At 33.9% G+C, this 19,215-nt stretch overlaps 1 protein-coding gene across 2 annotated transcripts in view; it reads right to left on the bottom strand.

Moving 5' to 3' along the window:
* The window catches only part of LOC145268437 (uncharacterized), a 1,138,892-nt gene that overhangs the window by 18,249 nt on the left and 1,101,428 nt on the right, over window positions 1–19,215 (bottom strand). For both annotated transcript variants that reach the window (XM_080123996.1, XM_080123997.1), the window contains one exon: window positions 1,896–5,028. In XM_080123996.1, coding sequence (XP_079980122.1) covers window positions 1,896–5,028 — 3,133 coding nt within the window. The remainder of the gene's footprint in view (window positions 1–1,895; window positions 5,029–19,215) is intronic.

Below are 19,215 nucleotides of genomic sequence, written 5' to 3'. Positions count from 1 at the left end.
ATTTTGTGTACAGCAAGTTGTTAGTTGAGACAGGTCATTGGTACCGTCGGTTTCAAGCCCGATAATAAGGCCCGTTGAGACGAATATTGGCTGAAGAGAGCTTGATAAGGATACCTTAAACGGGCCTTATTATCGGGCTTGAAACCGACGGTACCAATGACCTGTCTCAACTAACAACTTTCTGTACACAAAATATAAATATATATATATATATATATATATATATATATATATATATATATATAAGAGCAAATTAATAAAACATGTTAAAAAAACACTTTGAAAAAAAGTTAAAAACATATTTAATCTGAAAAGGAAACGCTTAATAAGTAGATAGTCCTTAATCCGCGGTGTTTCAAAGAAATACTTTCCTTCTCATCAGAGGGTAGGAATTAGCAAAATGCGGGATCGGATTTTGCATACAAAAGTATTTGATGAAACAAGTAAGTCAAAGATCTTACTTGATAACAAAAAAAAAGTGAAGCAGAGGGAATATGGTGAAGAAAAAGGTGATTACACGTGAATGGATAGTCTGGTGAAAGGTAAATTATCCAATGATGGTAAAATCCAAAAATGTAAGTTCAAGAAAGTTAATTTAATTTCAATTTGCACAAGTAAAATCCTAGAAAATCGCGTAATTGGAAGAAGATGGTCGAAAATAATTCAAGAGGCCGAAATCCGTGAAATTTATTTTATTTTATTTTTATTTTATATATATATCTATAAAAGTGAACGTGTCTGTGTGTGTTTGTATGTGTGTGTGTCTGTGTATATTTCTCTACGCAATAACTCTGTCAATTATAAGTCTACAGATTCGAAATTTGATATACAGGGTACCGAGATTTTGGAAAATCGATGTGATCGGTTTTTGGCCAGAAATTTTGCGATTAAGGGGTCAAAGTTCAACGATTTGACCTTTGAGAACTCTACCAAACTCCTCCGACAATTTTGGGTCTACGCACTTGAAATTTAGGATATAGATTCCTTGAACTTAATAACTTGATTAGAGCCCAAAACAATAAATTTTAAGGGGTCATAATAGGGGTCAAAGTTTTAAAAAAATTGACCTCTGCGGTCTCTTCCAAATTACTCAGACAATTTCTGGTCTAAATATTTGAAATTTTACATAAAGGGTATTCAGAGATAGGGCAAGCTTTTTCATCAGTTTGGGTCGAAAATTCTTAGTTACCAATATATAAATGTATGTATGTACGTCTGTTTGCATGTCTGCCTTAAACTTTCAATAGAGGCGACGGATTTTAGCAAGATCAGTATCGTTTTAAAGTTCGAACTTTCATACGAAAAATATTGAAAAATTGGCTAAAAACATTAATATCTTCCCCTTCAACAACGCACTTTTCTACAGGGGGGGGGTCACTTTTTTCGCCGATATTTTTTAAAGTTATCCTCTCCTTTAGATTGTCTAGCCTTAATTTTAAAAAATATCGCTTCCGGTTTGGCAGTGGTCGTAACAGCATAAACGTTAGGTTTTACCCCGTTCTTTTCGTCCTTTGCGGTACGGGTTCGAGCCTGCCTTCCTACTACCACTTTTTTTTTTTTTTTTGCTCAACATACACATCCAAACACCCGGGCAACGCCGGGCTGAAAGGCTAGTATATATATATATATATATATATTAGTATAGCTTCTTGGATGTCTTCAAGTCCAATGTTAACAAATTCCTAATGAACCGCCCCCTTAAGTAAACACTTCATCAAATCTCCACACTAACGTAATGTACTTGCAATAAGCCTTATCCCTGAGTGGCTTCCGGGCCTTGATAAGTGGTGATCACTGTGTAAAAAGAAAAAAAAAAATATATATATATATATATATATATATATATATATATATATATATTAAACATCTATTTTGTTCATAGAAAAATGTCTTACCTGCAACTTTCTGTTTGCGTGTTTTTTTCTTTTTGTCATTGGAGGAGTCGCTGGCTGCCGAGTCGTCGTCTAACGATGATGTGCAGCTGGCTTCACTTTCTCGTAACATACTTTCGTAACCACTGCTTGTGCCTCCTCCATGAAGCTTATCCGATTTGCTGCCAAGCTGCTGCGGGTGGATTTCCGTGCTTATTGTGCTGCTATTATCGCTGCCGTGCCCGCTGCTCGAACCTCTTGCTACGCGCGGCTTCGTCACGGTGGCATAGGGCGAGAGAAAGCTCCGCTCGCCGATTAGCAAGCTGTGTTTCTTTTCGTCATTGTCGCGATGCGTTAGCCTCGGCTCGGTCTTAGGCGGAGAGCCGTTTTTCTTTTCTCGCTCGTCTTTCTTCTTTTCTTCCTTCTTTTTGGGTTTATTGCTGCGTGTTGTCGGAGACGAGATAGTCGCTGGTTGGGAACTCGAGCGCACTGTTCTATTCGTGCATCGATCTTTAGTCCGGCTTGCGTGTGATGGCGACACCGATACCGTACAATTTTGATTCGTTGCTGTTCGGCTATCCTTTGGTTTTTGTTTGTTTAAACTCTCTTTGATATGGTTTTTGTTGCTTGTCGTTGATGCAGGTGGGGGGGGTTTATGGACGGCTCCTGGTTTTGCTGGTTTCGTTTTTTGTCCTTTTTTCGCCTCCGTCTGCGGAGCAGCTGGGTCAGGTTGAACCTGGTAATACACCGGCAGAGGTCGGCCGATGATATCATAAATAGGATGGCTGTTTACACTTACGGTAGCCTGTGCGTAGTACGCAGGTTGATTTTCGTTAACGCTAGACACAATTGGATTGATAGTATAATTCTGTTTAAGCAGTGAGACGTCGATCGTGCTGCAGGCTTTGTCGTAGATCTCTTTTGCAAAAACAGATTCGTTAGATTGGCTTTCACGATCAACTAGTAGCGGGTGTTTGCCGTCCAGCACAGAATCCTCATCAGACACCTCTTCTAAATCAGATAGCTTGCTCCCTACAAATTCGCAGCGAGCCCGTGCATCGCGTAAACGCGCGACATCTTCCTGCTCTGCGTCATGGATTTCCCTAACGATTTCGACCTGCTTAACGCTGGCCTCGTATGGAGCCACTTTCGCCTCATTTTTCACGCAGTTCGAGTTTAAAGCTTTAAGTTTGCGAGCGGTCTGAATACGCGTCACTTCCGCGTCTAACGCTACCTTTTCCGCATCCTCCTTTCCAGCGCAGGAAACACTGCTGAACGTTTCGTCATCCGGCACATCCTGTCCGCTATTAACGTTTCTCCGTAGCTCAAGCTGTTGGTCGGCTTCTATCTCGTAGATCGACTCTCGGTTCGAGATCAGCAGATTTGCAAATTCCGTCTCGGGGTTGCTGTCTTTATTCGTGTCCGCACTGCTGTAGAAACTGCCACATTTACGTTGTCCGTCATCCTCATCGGTAACGAACATCCGATTGTCAAACTCAGATACAGTGTCGTTGCAACAAATTAAATCAGACCGGTTACCGGTCACCTTTTCGAATATTTCCAACCCGAGATGGGATACTTCGTCTGTTAATGCGAGGCTGTTTAATCCGATACTGGGTGTTGGTTCGCTGTTGGATATCTTTATGTCTTCTTCAGTTAAAACTGTTTTTAGCCACTCTGTAACTCTGCTTGCTGACTGCGTCTGACTTGTGGGCGTCTCCTCTTGTGGGGGGTTTAATGCAGCTCGTTGAAGAAGACCAGTTTGATGTTTTTGTGTGCTGTGGGTTTCTTGGTTTAAATTCGGTCTCGATTCCAGGTCTGTAGCTATGCTGTGAGATTTCCCGATGTTGTTACTCTCGTCTGACGCGTCTGCAACATTTGAATTAATCTTATTGCAATTCAAAGAGAGAGTCCAGTCTTTGACAAGATAAACATCTTCTTTTTTTCCAGCAGTGAAGTTTTTACCAGCACAGTCGGCTTTATTTTCGTTGCTATGAAAGCTGGTCGGTCTCGACTCGGAAGCCTGAGCGTTTATCGAATCTAAACTAGTCTCGCTTTCAGGCCTTGTGTCTTCCTGGACGCATTTGTTAGGCCTAAACAAACTAACTACGCTCTGGGTTCCCACTGTTGCCGTTTGAGGAGAAGCAGGAATAGATATTTGCATTGTCGGTTCTCTTGTATCTACCGACAGACGAGCTGGCTGCTGTCCGACGTCAGCTGCTGAAACTGTTTTCCTATTACCGCACATGCTGTTGTTTGGCTTACACGGGTAAGAATAATTACTAACTATCCGTAAGTTTCCCCGACCAGGTCCATCAACCCATTTCTCGCCTTCCTGTTCATCCCGCTGTATGGGGAGAGTTCGTTGTGACTGAACATCGCCGTCTGAGTAGTTCCCGTTTCTCTGCCGTGAGGACCGCATATGTTTCCGAGGACCATGTTTTATCTTAACCATAAATGCCTGTGGTCCGTCTACCCATAGTTCTGGGTTTTTCTTATCCGGGTAGATAGCCGCAGCTGGTCCGTCGACCCACTGCTCCATGAAATTAGGGCCTTCCTCATTATTCGGATAGCGTCCGCCACAATCTGACAAAGTTTTCGATTTAGAGGACATCTTTTGCTTTGCATTTACTCTCCTTGCAACTTGATAGCCTGGAGACATACACAAAAGAGTCGCTGTACCTGGAGCAGATTGATTAAATCGATTTGTATCATGCTGAAGCGTCGGCGACATTACAGGTGTGCGGTTTGAATAACTAGCAACAGCTTCGCGACCATACATCTTACTGATCGACATCCGTCCACTATCAGCAGGCGAAAACGCCCTGCCCGTATCTGAAGCCGATCCCTCGTCGCCGGAGGACCTTGAACCGCTTGTCCTACGCGGTAGTCGTGGATTTGTTCGGGGTAAGAGAGGCAGGTTTCTGGGAGGACCCTCGTTGTCGGTGAGCTCCCGGTCACTCAGGGAGTGACCGTTGGCGCCAATGTAGACTACGGTATCGCATGACTGCTCGCTGCTCGAGGTATAGTCCGGATCGGAGAGGGAGGAAGAATACAACATGTCCTCCCGTAGCGTTCCCATCCGGAAGCCGCGTAGAGGCCTTCGTAAGCGTCCAGATTCGTCAGTTGAACTGTCTTCCGAACTGGTACTTGAAAACTAGAAAATAGAAATTACAGTATATTAGAACATCTATATATATATATATATATATATATAAAATATATTTTTAGTCATCGACATACAGACCTTTTTCGTTGTTTCACAACTCATCAGTGCCGCTAGACTAACACCTATCCCAAGCCGAGGATCGAACCTAGAACCGTCGTGATGACAGTCGGCAGCTCTACCCCCTGACTATGGAATCGGTGGCCGAAATTTATCTGTCCGAATGTCTATTTAAATAAACATCCGTCCGCCACTCGTAGAGGGCTCAAACGTTTGTTTGTAAACAAACTGCGAGCTTCGCATTTTTTCAGCTAAATTAAGTAGCGAGTAAGATAATTTACGATAGTGCTCTACCCAAGAGGGGGGCTTTATAAAATATATTTTTAGTCATCGACATACAGACCTGTTTCGTTGTTTCACAACTCATCAGTGCCGCTAGACTAACACATATCCCAAGCCGAAGGCAAAATGTGTGTGACCATTTCGTTTATGTCTTCAAAAGGCTTTTTCTCGCACACGCTCCCGAGTTCATTACTATCACTTACAACTGTTTATATGGGTCCTATATCATAATATGTAGGATTTGGTAACACGGGTCTCTCTAGATTTAATTACGTCGACTTTTATGAGATTTGCGCTATTTCGCTTTGTCCCCGGTTTGTCCTGCATTTTAGTATAAATACAGTGAAAAACGTTGGGTTCTCGGCTTTCGCTATGCTTTCCCCCTCTTCCCACCATCAGCTGGGAAAAGTGAAAACTAAAAATAATGATCCCGCGATGACCTCATTTAGCGTCGTCCTGTCAATCAAACCTCTTTTAGCTTTATAAGCTTTAACTTAACACGTTAATCAATTACTCTCACTCGCGGTCAAGACTGTTAAGTATTGGCATTGGTTTCCACCTCTGCGTCAAAGCTTCCGGGTTCAATCCCTCCTCCGGACAAACGTTTTTTTTATTACTTCGCTTATTCTTTAGTTTACACCCCCTCCCCATACACAGGTTTATTTATGCCATTTTTTTCCGTTTTTGTTTTGGATTTTTTTTTTTTACATTGTCTTTTTTATAATATTTAAGCCGGATTATTAATTACCCCCCCCCCCTCATACACACACCTACAAATACCCGGGCAACGCCGGGTACCCCCCCCCCCCCCGAGGCAAAATGTGTGTGACCATTTTGTGTATGCCTTCAAAAGGCTTTTCTCGCACACGGTTCCGATGTCGTTACGATCGCTTACAACTGTTTATATGGGTCCTAAATAATAATATGTACGATTTGGGAAAGTGCGTCGAATCTAGATTTATTTACGTCGACTTTTCCAAAATTATTGCTATTTTGGCTTCTCGCATGTCGATGAGGCTTTTTCGTATAAAAAGTGAAACTAATTCGAAGTTAACAACGAACGACGTTCTCGGCATTGCGCCGGGAAATGTCCAGAAGCAATCAGCTTTGATCAATGTTGTACATCAGACAATTGTTATTCAATCTGGACAATTGGGAACTGGTTCCCCCCTCCCCAACATCTGTTGGGGGGAAAAAAACAAACACAGTCAAACTTGGGTAAACAACTGCGTGACTTCTATTTGACCTTCTTAATTAGGTCAAATGGAAGCAGCAGAGTTAACTTTTATTGCGCACGCCTGTTTTTATAGTTTAATAAATAAATTCAAACTTGAGTATGTTGTATGTATGTCGCGGTGGCCTAATGGGTAACGTCTCCCGTTTTTTTTTTTTTCACACATTAATTTCCAACTCAAGGGTACGGGTTCGATTCTCATACTTACTTACCAAAACATTTTTTTATTTACCCCCCCCCCACCCCCCGGAGTTTTTATTTACCTCAAGACACCCGGACATCGCCGGGTACCCCTCGCTAGTATATATATAAAAGGCAAAATGTGTGTGACCATTTCGTGTATGTCTTCAAAAGGCTTCTTTCGCACGCACTCCCGGGGTCGTTACTATAGCTTAAAACTGTTTATATAGGTCCTATATAATAATATGTAGGAATTAGAAAAGCGCGTAGCGTATAGATTTATTTATGTCGATTTTTACAAAATTATTGCTATTTTGGCTTCTCGCGTGTTGATTGGGCTTTTTACTATAAATAAAGTGAAACTAACCTCAAACGGACGTGTTCGCGGCATTGCGCCGGGAAAAACGTCCAGAAGCAATCAGCTTTGATCAATCTTGTATATCAGATTCAATCTGGACAACTGGGAGCTGCTTTCCCCTCCCCAACATCTGTTGGGGGAAGAAAGTCAAATTTCGATAAACAAATATAAACGCTGCGTGACTTCTATTTGGCCTTATTAATTAGGTCAAATGGGAGCAGCAGAGTTAACTTTTATTGCGCACGCCTGCTTTTATAGTTAAATAAATAAATAAATTAAAACCTACTTAACGTTGTCTGTCGCCGTGGCTCAATGGTTAACGTAGCACAGTTTTATTTTCACACATTAATTTCCAACTCAATCTTGTATATCAGACAGTCAAATTTCGATAAACAAACTAAGACGCTGCGTGACTTCTATTTGACCTTCTTAATTAGGTCAAATGGAAGGAGCAAAGTTAACTTTTATCACGCACGCCTGTTTTTATAGTTACATAAATAAATTCAAACACGTCTACACTGTATGTCGCGGTGGCCCAATGGTAACATCGCACTTTTTTTTTTTCACACATTAATTTCCAACTGAAGGCTACGGGTTGGATTCTCATACTCACCAACCAAAAAATTTTTTTTTTATTATTTAACCCCCCCCCCCGGAGTTTTGATTTACCTTAAGACACCCGGGCATCGCCGGGTCCCCCCGCTAGTATATATATAAAAGCGAAAATGTATGTTCGCTTTTTGTGTATGCCCAAGAAAGGCTTTTTTCACAGAAGCGGTCGCCTAACAACTTCTAAAAACTTTTTATATCACAGATAAATCATAATATCTCACAGTTAACAACGAAGCTCGCCTGTCTATTTAATTTGCTCGATTTCGGGAAGATAAATATTCAATATTTGTCGCTCGCCGCATGTGGGTTAGTCTTTTTCCTATAACATCTTGGGAAGCGTTCCCGCAGTAAATGAAATACTATCCCGCAGTCAAACTTGATCTCATTAACTCATTAAAACGGGCACCTGCCAAATCCAAGTAATTAAATAAATTCAAACGTGTTTCCGTTAGCATCTCACGGTGGCGCAATGGTTAACGTCGCACGTTTTTTTTTTTCACACTTTAATTTACAACTTTGCCTCAAGGGTTCGAGTTCGATCCTCATACTTATCTACCAAAACATTTTTTTTAAGCCCCCCCCCCGGAGTTTCCACACACAGCTCCAGAGACCCGGGCAACGCCGGGTACCCCCGCTAATCTATAAATATAAAAGCGAAAATGTGTGTGTGTGTATGTATGTTCGCTTTTTTGTGTATGTCCGGAAAAGGCTATTTTCCTGCAGCTTCTTGGTCGGGTCACTCCTTCTTTAAACTTTTTATATGCTGCCTAAATCATAATATATATGAATTAAGAATGGGGGTCGGGGCTATCTTTAATATATGCTGTCTAAATGATAATATCTACGAGTTACGAACGGGGGTCGTGTGTGTATTTAATTTGCCTGATGTTCACGCGCTATTTTTTCCCAGATTTTTCGATCGCTGCGTGTTTCTTTCGGAAAATAAATATTACAGTATATTACGGCATCTAACAGAAAACAGTGACACACACACAAACACACGCTTAAAAAAAAAAATTTCAATGGTAGGATAACATCTGCCATACTAAGAACAGCTTTATTGCCATTGCTCCCAGGTCCACTCTGACCCGGCGTGGTAGTACCTGTTAAGATCCCAACTCTGAAATAATTTTTTTTTTTAAATACCGAACTTAAAGAAAGAATCATTTTTGTCGGTGCAAGTCTATAAATGGGCCACAAGTAATCTTTTATACAATAAAAATCTGAAAAAAATCTATATAATGTACGTACTTGTCATTGCATGAAAATGTCATATTCCAAAAATCACGTAAATCGATCAAGTAGTTTTTTTTTTATTTAAGAAAATCAAATATTATCGGACGATTCATCGAACTCGCCATGTTGTTTGCACTGCTAGCGGTGTCAGAAATTTCGTGAAAATAGTGAATAATTCCACCCCATCTTTCCAAGCTTATAACTCATCGAAAAATGTAATTCAAGCCCTAATTTTTTTTTTCAATTAAAGGAGCAAGGACCAAGGTTTTATTAAAAAAACAAAAAAAAAACTGTGTTTTTTTTTTTTTAAAAAGGTTTTAAACTTCGGACTTTACAGGTAAATTTCTAAAAAAACGGATGTTTTTTTTTGTTTTAAATTTGAATATATTATTTATTGACCTTTTCTCTTCAATTTGTGATATATAAAACTCCCCGACATAATTAATTATTTACTTTTTAATAGACATTTCAAAATGAGAGGCGTGAATTATTCGACCCCCTGCCTTTCCAAGCTTATAACTCCTCGGAAAATGTAATTCAAGCCCTAATTTTTTTTTTCAATTAAAGGAGCAAGGACCAAGGTTTTATTAAAAAAAAAACAAAAAAAAACAATGTGTTTTTTTTTAAAAAAAAAGGTTTTAAACTTCGGACTTTACAGGTAAATTTCTAAAAAAGCGATTTTTTTTTGTTTTAAATTTGAATATATTATTTATTGACCTTTTCTCTTAAATTTGTGATATATAAAACTCCCCGACATAATTAATTATTTACCTTTTAATAGACATTTCAAAATGAGAGGCGTGAATTATTCGACCCCCTGTCTTTCCAAGCTTATAACTCCTCGAAAAATGTAATTCAAGCCCTATTTTTGTTTTCAATTAAAGGAGCAAGGACCAAGGTTTTATTAAAAAAAAAACAAAAAAAAAACAATGTTTTTTTTTTTAAAAAAGGTTTTAAACTTCGGACTTTACAGGTAAATTTCTAAAAAAGCGATTTTTTTTTGTTTTAAATTTGAATATATTATTTATTGACCTTTTCTCTTCAATTTGTGATATATAAAACTCCCCGACATAATTAATTATTTACTTTTTAATAGACATTTCAAAATGAGAGGCGTGAATTATTCGACCCCCTGTCTTTCCAAGCTTATAACTCCTCGGAAAATGTAATTCAAGCCCTAATTTTTTTTCAATTAAAGGAGCAAGGACCAACGTTTTATTAAAAAAAACAAAAAAAAACAATGTTTTTTTTTAAAAAAGGTTTTAAACTTCGGACTTTACAGGTAAATTTCTAAAAAAAACGGATGTTTTTTTTTGTTTTAAATTTGAATATATTATTTATTGACCTTTTCTCTTCAATTTGTGATATATAAAACTATTCAACATGAATTAATTATTTACTTTTTAAGAGAAACTTGAAAATGGGTGACACTTACACAAATGGGGGGGGGCGTGAATTAAAAAAAAAAACACGTTTGTCTAAAATATTATATTCGGTTTATTGGAAAGAACATAAAATTTCACATTGACCCTGAAAATATCGTAAAAATAGAATCAATAGAAAAATTTTGATAGATTTTTAAAGTTTAAAAATTGAAAAATATTGAGTTCGGAAAATTCATTACTGTTTTTAAAAAAAAAAAAAAATATTTCTATTACTTTTAAAACAACTGTAATAGTTTATTTTGGAAGTATAATCCATAAAGAAAATAAATAACCCACTTTTAACAGAGAAATTACGAGATTTTTATATTTTATTCGCAGTTTCGTGTTAGGGTGTCAAAAATTCCTACAAAAATTCTGATAATGCTATTGCACTGCCCTTGTTGACCAATATTTCCATCAGGGGTCGTTAGTTGCGTTATCTCTCAAACAACATGGCGAGTGTCTTTTTCTTCGATGAATCGTCCGATAATATTTGATTTTCTTAAATAAAAAAAAAAAACTACTTGATCGATTTACGTGATTTTTGGAATATGACATTTTCATGCAGTAACAAGTACGCACATTATAAAGATTTGTTTTCAGATTTTTATAGTAAAAAAGATTACTTGTGGACCATTTATAGACTTGCACCGATTTTCTTAAATAAAAAAAAATACTTGATCGATTTACGTGATTTTTGGAATATGACATTTTCATGCAATGACAAGTACGTACATTATAAAGATTTGTTTTCAGATTTTTATAGTAAAAAAGAGTACTTGTGGATCATTTATAGACTTGCACCGTACATTATAAAGATTTTTTCATATTTTTATTGTATAAAAGATTTGATGTGGCCCATTTATAGACTTGCACCTTTTTGTCTAAAAAATTACAGAATTTTGCGCTATACAAACGACCATATATTTGCGTAATTAATATTCTTAGATAAGAAATTAAAATATAAATATTTTCTTTTAAAATTTTACTGGGTCAATATTACACCACCACAAAAAAGGATTGATATGCCGTAAAACGAAGTAACGTATCCAAAATGGACGACCGTATTTTTGTGTAATTAATATTCTTAGATGAGAAATTAAAATATAAATATTTTCTTTTCAAATTTTACTGGTTCAATATTACACCACCATAACAAAGGATTGATATGCCGTTAAACGAAGTAACGTATCCAAAATTGACGACCGTATTTTTGTGTAATTAATATTCTTAGATAAGAAATTAAAATATAAACATTTTCTTTTCAAATTTTACTGGGTCAATATTACACCACCATAACAAAGGATTGATATGCCGTAAAACAAAGTAACGTATCCAAAATGGACGACCATATTTTTGCGTAATTAATATTCTTAGATAAGAAATTAAAATATAAACATTTTCTTTTCAAATTTTACTGGTTCAATATTACACCACCACAAAAAAGGATTGATATGCCGTAAAACGAAGTAACGTATCCAAAATGGACGACCGTATTTTTGTGTAATTAATATTCTTAGATAAGAAATTAAAATATAAACATTTTCTTTTCAAATTTTACTGGTTCAATATTACACCACCACAAAAAAGGATTGATATGCCGTTAAACGAAGTAACGTATCCAAAATGGACGACCGTATTTTTGTGTGATTAATATTCTTAGATAAGAAATTAAAATATAAACATTTTCTTTTCAAATTTTACTGGTTCAATATTACACCACCACAAAAAAGGATTGATATGCCGTTAAACGAAGTAACGTATCCAAAATGGACGACCGTATTTTTGTGTAATTAATATTCTTAGATAAGAAATTAAAATATAAACATTTTCTTTTCAAATTTTACTGGGTCAATATTACACCACCATAACAAAGGATTGATATGCCGTTAAACGAAGTAACGTATCCAAAATGGACGACCGTATTTTTGTGTAATTAATATTCTTAGATGAGAAATTAAAATATAAACATTTTCTTTTCAAATTTTACTGGGTCAATATTACACCACCATAACAAAGGATTGATATGCCGTAAAACGAAGTAACGTATCCAAAATGGACGACCGTATTTTTGTGTAATTAATATTCTTAGATGAGAAATTAAAATATAAATATTTTCTTTTCAAATTTTACTGGGTCAATATTACACCACCACAAAAAAGGATTGATATGCCGTTAAACGAAGTAACGTATCCAAAATGGACGACCGTATTTTTGTGTAATTAATATTCTTAGATGAGAAATTAAAATATAAACATTTTCTTTTCAAATTTTACTGGGTCAATATTACACCACCATAACAAAGGATTGATATGCCGTAAAACAAAGTAACGTATCCAAAATGGACGACCGTATTTTTGTGTAATTAATATTCTTAGATAAGAAATTAAAATATAAATATTTTCTTTTCAAATTTTACTTGGTCAATATTACACCACCACAAAAAAGGATTGATATGCCGTTAAACGAGGTAACGTATCCAAAATGGACGACCGTATTTTTGTGTAATTAATATTCTTAGATAAGAAATTAAAATATAAATATTTTCTTTTCAAATTTTACTGGGTCAATATTACACCACCATAACAAAGGATTGATATGCCGTTAAACGAAGTAACGTATCCAAAATGGACGTCCGTATTTTTGTGTAATTAATATTCTTAGATAAGAAATTAAAATATAAACATTTTCTTTTCAAATTTTACTGGGTCAATATTACACCACCACAAAAAAGGATTGATATGCCGTAAAACGAAGTAACGTATCCAAAATGGACGACCGTATTTTTGTGTAATTAATATTCTTAGATAAGAAATTAAAATATAAATATTTTCTTTTCAAATTTTACTGGGTCAATATTACACCACCATAACAAAGGATTGATATGCCGTTAAACGAAGTAACGTATCCAAAATGGACGACCGTATTTTTGTGTAATTACTATTCTTAGATAAGAAATTAAAATATAAATATTTTCTTTTCAAATTTTACTTGGTCAATATTACACCACCACAAAAAAGGATTGATATTCCGTTAAACGAAGTAACGTATCCAAAATGGACGACCGTATTTTTGTGTAATTAATATTCTTAGATAAGAAATTAAAATATAAATATTTTCTTTTCAAATTTTACTGGGTCAATATTACACCACCATAACAAAGGATTGATATGCCGTAAAACGGAGCAACGTGTTCAAAATGGACGACCGTATTTTTGTGTAATTAATATTCTTAGATAAGAAATGAAAATATAAATATTTTCTTTTCAAATTTTACTGGGTCAATATTACACCACCATAACAAAGGATTGATATGCCGTTAAACGAAGTAACGTATCCAAAATGGACGTCCGTATTTTTGTGTAATTAATATTCTTAGATAAGAAATTAAAATATAAACATTTTCTTTTCAAATTTTACTGGTTCAATATTACACCACCACAAAAAAGGATTGATATGCCGTAAAACGAAGTAACGTATCCAAAATGGACGACCGTATTTTTGTGTAATTAATATTCTTAGATGAGAAATTAAAATATAAATATTTTCTTTTCAAATTTTACTGGTTCAATATTACACCACCACAAAAAAGGATTGATATGCCGTAAAACGAAGTAACGTATCCAAAATGGACGACCGTATTTTTGTGTAATTAATATTCTTAGATGAGAAATTAAAATATAAACATTTTCTTTTCAAATTTTACTGGTTCAATATTACACCACCACAAAAAAAAGGATTGATATGCCGTAAAACGAAGTACCGTATCCAAAATGGACGACCGTATTTTTGTGTAATTAATATTCTTAGATAAGAAATTAAAATATAAATATTTTCTTTTCAAATTTTACTGGGTCAATATTACACCACCATAACAAAGGATTGATATGCCGTAAAACGAAGTAACGTATCCAAAATGGACGACCGTATTTTTGTGTAATTAATATTCTTAGATAAGAAATTAAAATATAAATATTTTCTTTTCAAATTTTACTGGGTCAATATTACACCACCACAAAAAAGGATTGATATGCCGTAAAACGAAGTAACGTATCCAAAATGGACGACCGTATTTTTGTGTAATTAATATTCTTAGATAAGAACTTAAATATAAACATTTTCTTTTCAAATTTTACTGGTTCAATATTACACCACCACAAAAAAGGGTCGATATGCCGTTAAACGAAGTAACGTATCCAAAATGGACGACCGTATTTTTGTGTAATTAATATTCTTAGATGAGAAATTAAAATATAAACATTTTCTTTTCAAATTTTACTGGGTCAATATTACACCACCACAAAAAAGATTGATATGCCGTTAAACGAAGTAACGTATCCAAAATGGACGACCGTATTTTTGCGTAATTAATATTCTTAGATAAGAAATTAAAATATAAACATTTTCTTTTCAAATTTTACTGGGTCAATATTACACCACCATAACAAAGGATTGATATGCCGTTAAACGAAGTAACGTATCCAAAATGGACGACCGTATTTTTGCGTAATTAATATTCTTAGATAAGAAATTAAAATATAAACATTTTCTTTTCAAATTTTACTGGTTCAATATTACACCACCACAAAAAAGGATTGATATGCCGTTAAACGAAGTAACGTATCCAAAATGGACGACCGTATTTTTGTGTAATTAATATTCTTAGATAAGAAATTAAAATATAAATATTTTCTTTTCAAATTTTACTGGGTCAATATTACACCACCATAACAAATGATTGATATGCCGTAAAACGAAGTAACGTATCCAAAATGGACGACCGTATTTTTGTGTAATTAATATTCTTGGATAAGAAATTAAAATATAAACATTTTCTTTTCAAATTTTACTGGGTCAATATTACACCACCACAAAAAAGGATTGATATGCCGTTACACGAAGTAACGTATCCAAAATGGACGACCGTATTTTTGTGTAATTAATATTTTTAGATAAGAAATTAAAATATAAACATTTTCTTTTAAAATTTTACTGGGTCAATATTACACCACCACAAAAAAGGATTGATATGCCGTTAAACGAAGTAACGTATCCAAAATGGACGACCGTATTTTTGTGTAATTAATATTCTTAGATAAGAAATTAAAATATAAATATTTTCTTTTCAAATTTTACTGGGTCAATATTACACCACCATAACAAAGGATTGATATGCCGTTAAACGAAGTAACGTATCCAAAATGGACGACCGTATTTTCGTGTAATTAATATTCTTAGATAAGAAATTAAAATATAAACATTTTCTTTTCAAATTTTACTGGGTCAATATTACACCACCACAAAAAAGGATTGATATGCCGTAAAACAAAGTAACGTATCCAAAATGGACGACCATATTTTTGCGTAATTAATATTCTTAGATAAGAAATTAAAATATAAACATTTTCTTTTAAAATTTTACTGGTTCAATATTACACCACCACAAAAAAGGATTGATATGCCGTAAAACGAAGTAACGTATCCAAAATGGACGACCGTATTTTTGTGTAATTAATATTCTTAGATAAGAAATTAAAATATAAACATTTTCTTTTCAAATTTTACTGGGTCAATATTACACCACCATAACAAAGGATTGATATGCCGTAAAACGGAGCAACGTGTTCAAAATGGACGACCGTATTTTTGTGTAATTAATATTCTTAGATAAGAAATTAAAATATAAATATTTTCTTTTCAAATTTTACTGGGTCAATATTACACCACCACAACAAAGGATTGATATGCCGTTAAACGAAGTAACGTATCCAAAATGGACGTCCGTATTTTTGTGTAATTAATATTCTTAGATAAGAAATTAAAATATAAACATTTTCCTTTAAAATTTTACTGGGTCAATATTACACCACCACAAAAAAGGATTGATATGCCGTTAAACGAAGTAACGTATCCAAAATGGACGACCGTATTTTTGTGTAATTAATATTCTTAGATAAGAAATTAAAATATAAATATTTTCTTTTCAAATTTTACTGGGTCAATATTACACCACCATAACAAAGGATTGATATGCCGTAAAACGGAGCAACGTGTTCAAAATGGACGACCGTATTTTTGTGTAATTAATATTTTTAGATAAGAAATTAAAATATAAACATTTTCTTTTCAAATTTTACTGGTTCAATATTACACCACCACAAAAAAAGGCTTGATATGCCGTTAAACGAAGTAACGTATCCAAAATGGACGACCGTATTTTTGTGTAATTAATATTCTTAGATAAGAAATTAAAATATAAATATTTTCTTTTCAAATTTTACTGGGTCAATATTAAACCACCATAACAAAGGATTGATATGCCGTAAAACAAAGTAACGTATCCAAAATGGACGACCATATTTTTGCGTAATTAATATTTTTAGATGAGAAATTAAAATATAAACATTTTCTTTTCAAATTTTACTGGGTCAATATTACACCACCATAACAAAGGATTGATATGCCGTTAAACGAAGTAACGTATCCAAAATGGACGACCGTATTTTTGTGTAATTAATATTCTTAGATAAGAAATTAAAATATAAACATTTTCTTTTCAAATTTTACTGGGTCAATATTACACCACCATAACAAAGGATTGATATGCCGTAAAACAAAGTAACGTATCCAAAATGGACGACCATATTTTTGCGTAATTAATATTCTTAGATAAGAAATTAAAATATAAATATTTTCTTTTCAAATTTTACTGGGTCAATATTACACCACCACAAAAAAGGGTTGATATGCCGTTAAACGAAGTAACGTATCCAAAATGGACGACCGTATTTTTGTGTAATTAATATTCTTAGATGAGAAATTAAAATATAAATATTTTCTTTTAAAATTTTACTGGTTCAATATTACACCACCACAAAAAAGGATTGATATGCCGTTAAACGAAGTAACGTATCCAAAATGGACGACCATATTTTTGCGTAATTAATATTCTTAGATAAGAAATTAAAATATAAACATTTTCTTTTCAAATTTTACTGGGTCAATATTACACCACCATAACAAAGGATTGATATGCCGTAAAACAAAGTAACGTATCCAAAATGGACGACCATATTTTTGCGTAATTAATATTCTTTGATAAGAAATTAAAATATAAACATTTTCTTTTCAAATTTTACTGGGTCAATATTACACCACCACAAAAAAGGATTGATATGCCGTAAAACGAAGTAACGTATCCAAAATGGACGACCGTATTTTTGTGTAATTAATATTCTTAGATAAGAAATTAAAATATAAACATTTTCTTTTCAAATTTTACTGGGTCAATATTACACCACCATAACAAAGGATTGATATGCCGTAAAACAAAGTAACGTATCCAAAATGGACGACCGTATTTTTGTGTAATTAATATTCTTAGATAAGAAATTAAAATATAAACATTTTCTTTTAAAATTTTACTGGGTCAATATTACACCACCATAACAAAGGATTGATATGCCGTAAAACAAAGTAACGTATCCAAAATGGACGACCATATTTTTGCGTAATTAATATTCTTAGATAAGAAATTAAAATATAAATATTTTCTTTTCAAATTTTACTGAGTCAATATTACACAACCACAAAAAAGGATTGATATGCCGTAAAACGAAGTAACGTATCCAAAATGGACGACCGTATTTTTGTGTAATTACTATTCTTAGATAAGAAATTAAAATATAAACATTTTCTTTTCAAATTTTACTGGGTCAATATTACACCACCATAACAAAGGATTGATATGCCGTAAAACAAAGTAACGTATCCAAAATGGACGACCGTATTTTTGTGTAATTAATATTCTTAGATAAGAAATTAAAATATAAACATTTTCTTTTCAAATTTTACTGGGTCAATATTAATGCCGTAAAACGGAGCAACGTGTTCAAAATGGACGACCGTATTTTTGTGTAATTAATATTCTTAGATAAGAAATTAAAATATAAATATTTTCTTTTCAAATTTTACTGGTTCAATATTACACCACCATAACAAAGGATTGATATGCCGTTAAACGAAGTAACGTATCCAAAATGGACGACCGTATTTTTGTGTAATTAATATTCTTAGATAAGAAATTAAAATATAAACATTTTCTTTTCAAATTTTACTGGGTCAATATTACACCACCATAACAAAGGATTGATATGCCGTAAAACAAAGTAACGTATCCAAAATGGACGACCATATTTTTGCGTAATTAATATTCTTTGATAAGAAATTAAAATATAAACATTTTCTTTTCAAATTTTACTGGGTCAATATTACACCACCACAAAAAAGGATTGATATGCCGTAAAACGAAGTAACGTATCCAAAATGGACGACCATATTTTTGCCTTATTAATATTCTTAGATAAGAAATTAAAATATAAACATTTTCTTTTAAAATTTTACTGGTTCAATATTACACCACCATAACAAAGAATTGATATGCCATAAAACAAAGTAACGTATCCAAAATGGACGACCATATTTTTGCGTAATTAATATTCTTAGATAAGAAATTAAAATATAAACATTTTCTTTTCAAATTTTACTGGGTCAATATTACACCACCACAAAAAAGGATTGATATGCCGTAAAACGAAGTAACGTATCCAAAATGGACGACCGTATTTTTGTGTAATTAATATTCTTAGATAAGAAATTAAAATATAAATATTTTCTTTTCAAATTTTACTGGGTCAATATTACACCACCACAAAAAAGGATTGATATGCCGTAAAACGAAGTAACGTATCCAAAATGGACGACCGTATTTTTGTGTAATTAATATTCTTAGA

Source organism: Euprymna scolopes, chromosome 43 (assembly GCF_053919585.1).
Source record: "Euprymna scolopes isolate OS-2025 chromosome 43, ASM5391958v1, whole genome shotgun sequence".
NCBI classification, from domain to species: Eukaryota; Metazoa; Mollusca; class Cephalopoda; order Sepiida; family Sepiolidae; genus Euprymna; species Euprymna scolopes.
This window is presented reverse-complemented; position numbering and strand designations above follow the sequence as displayed.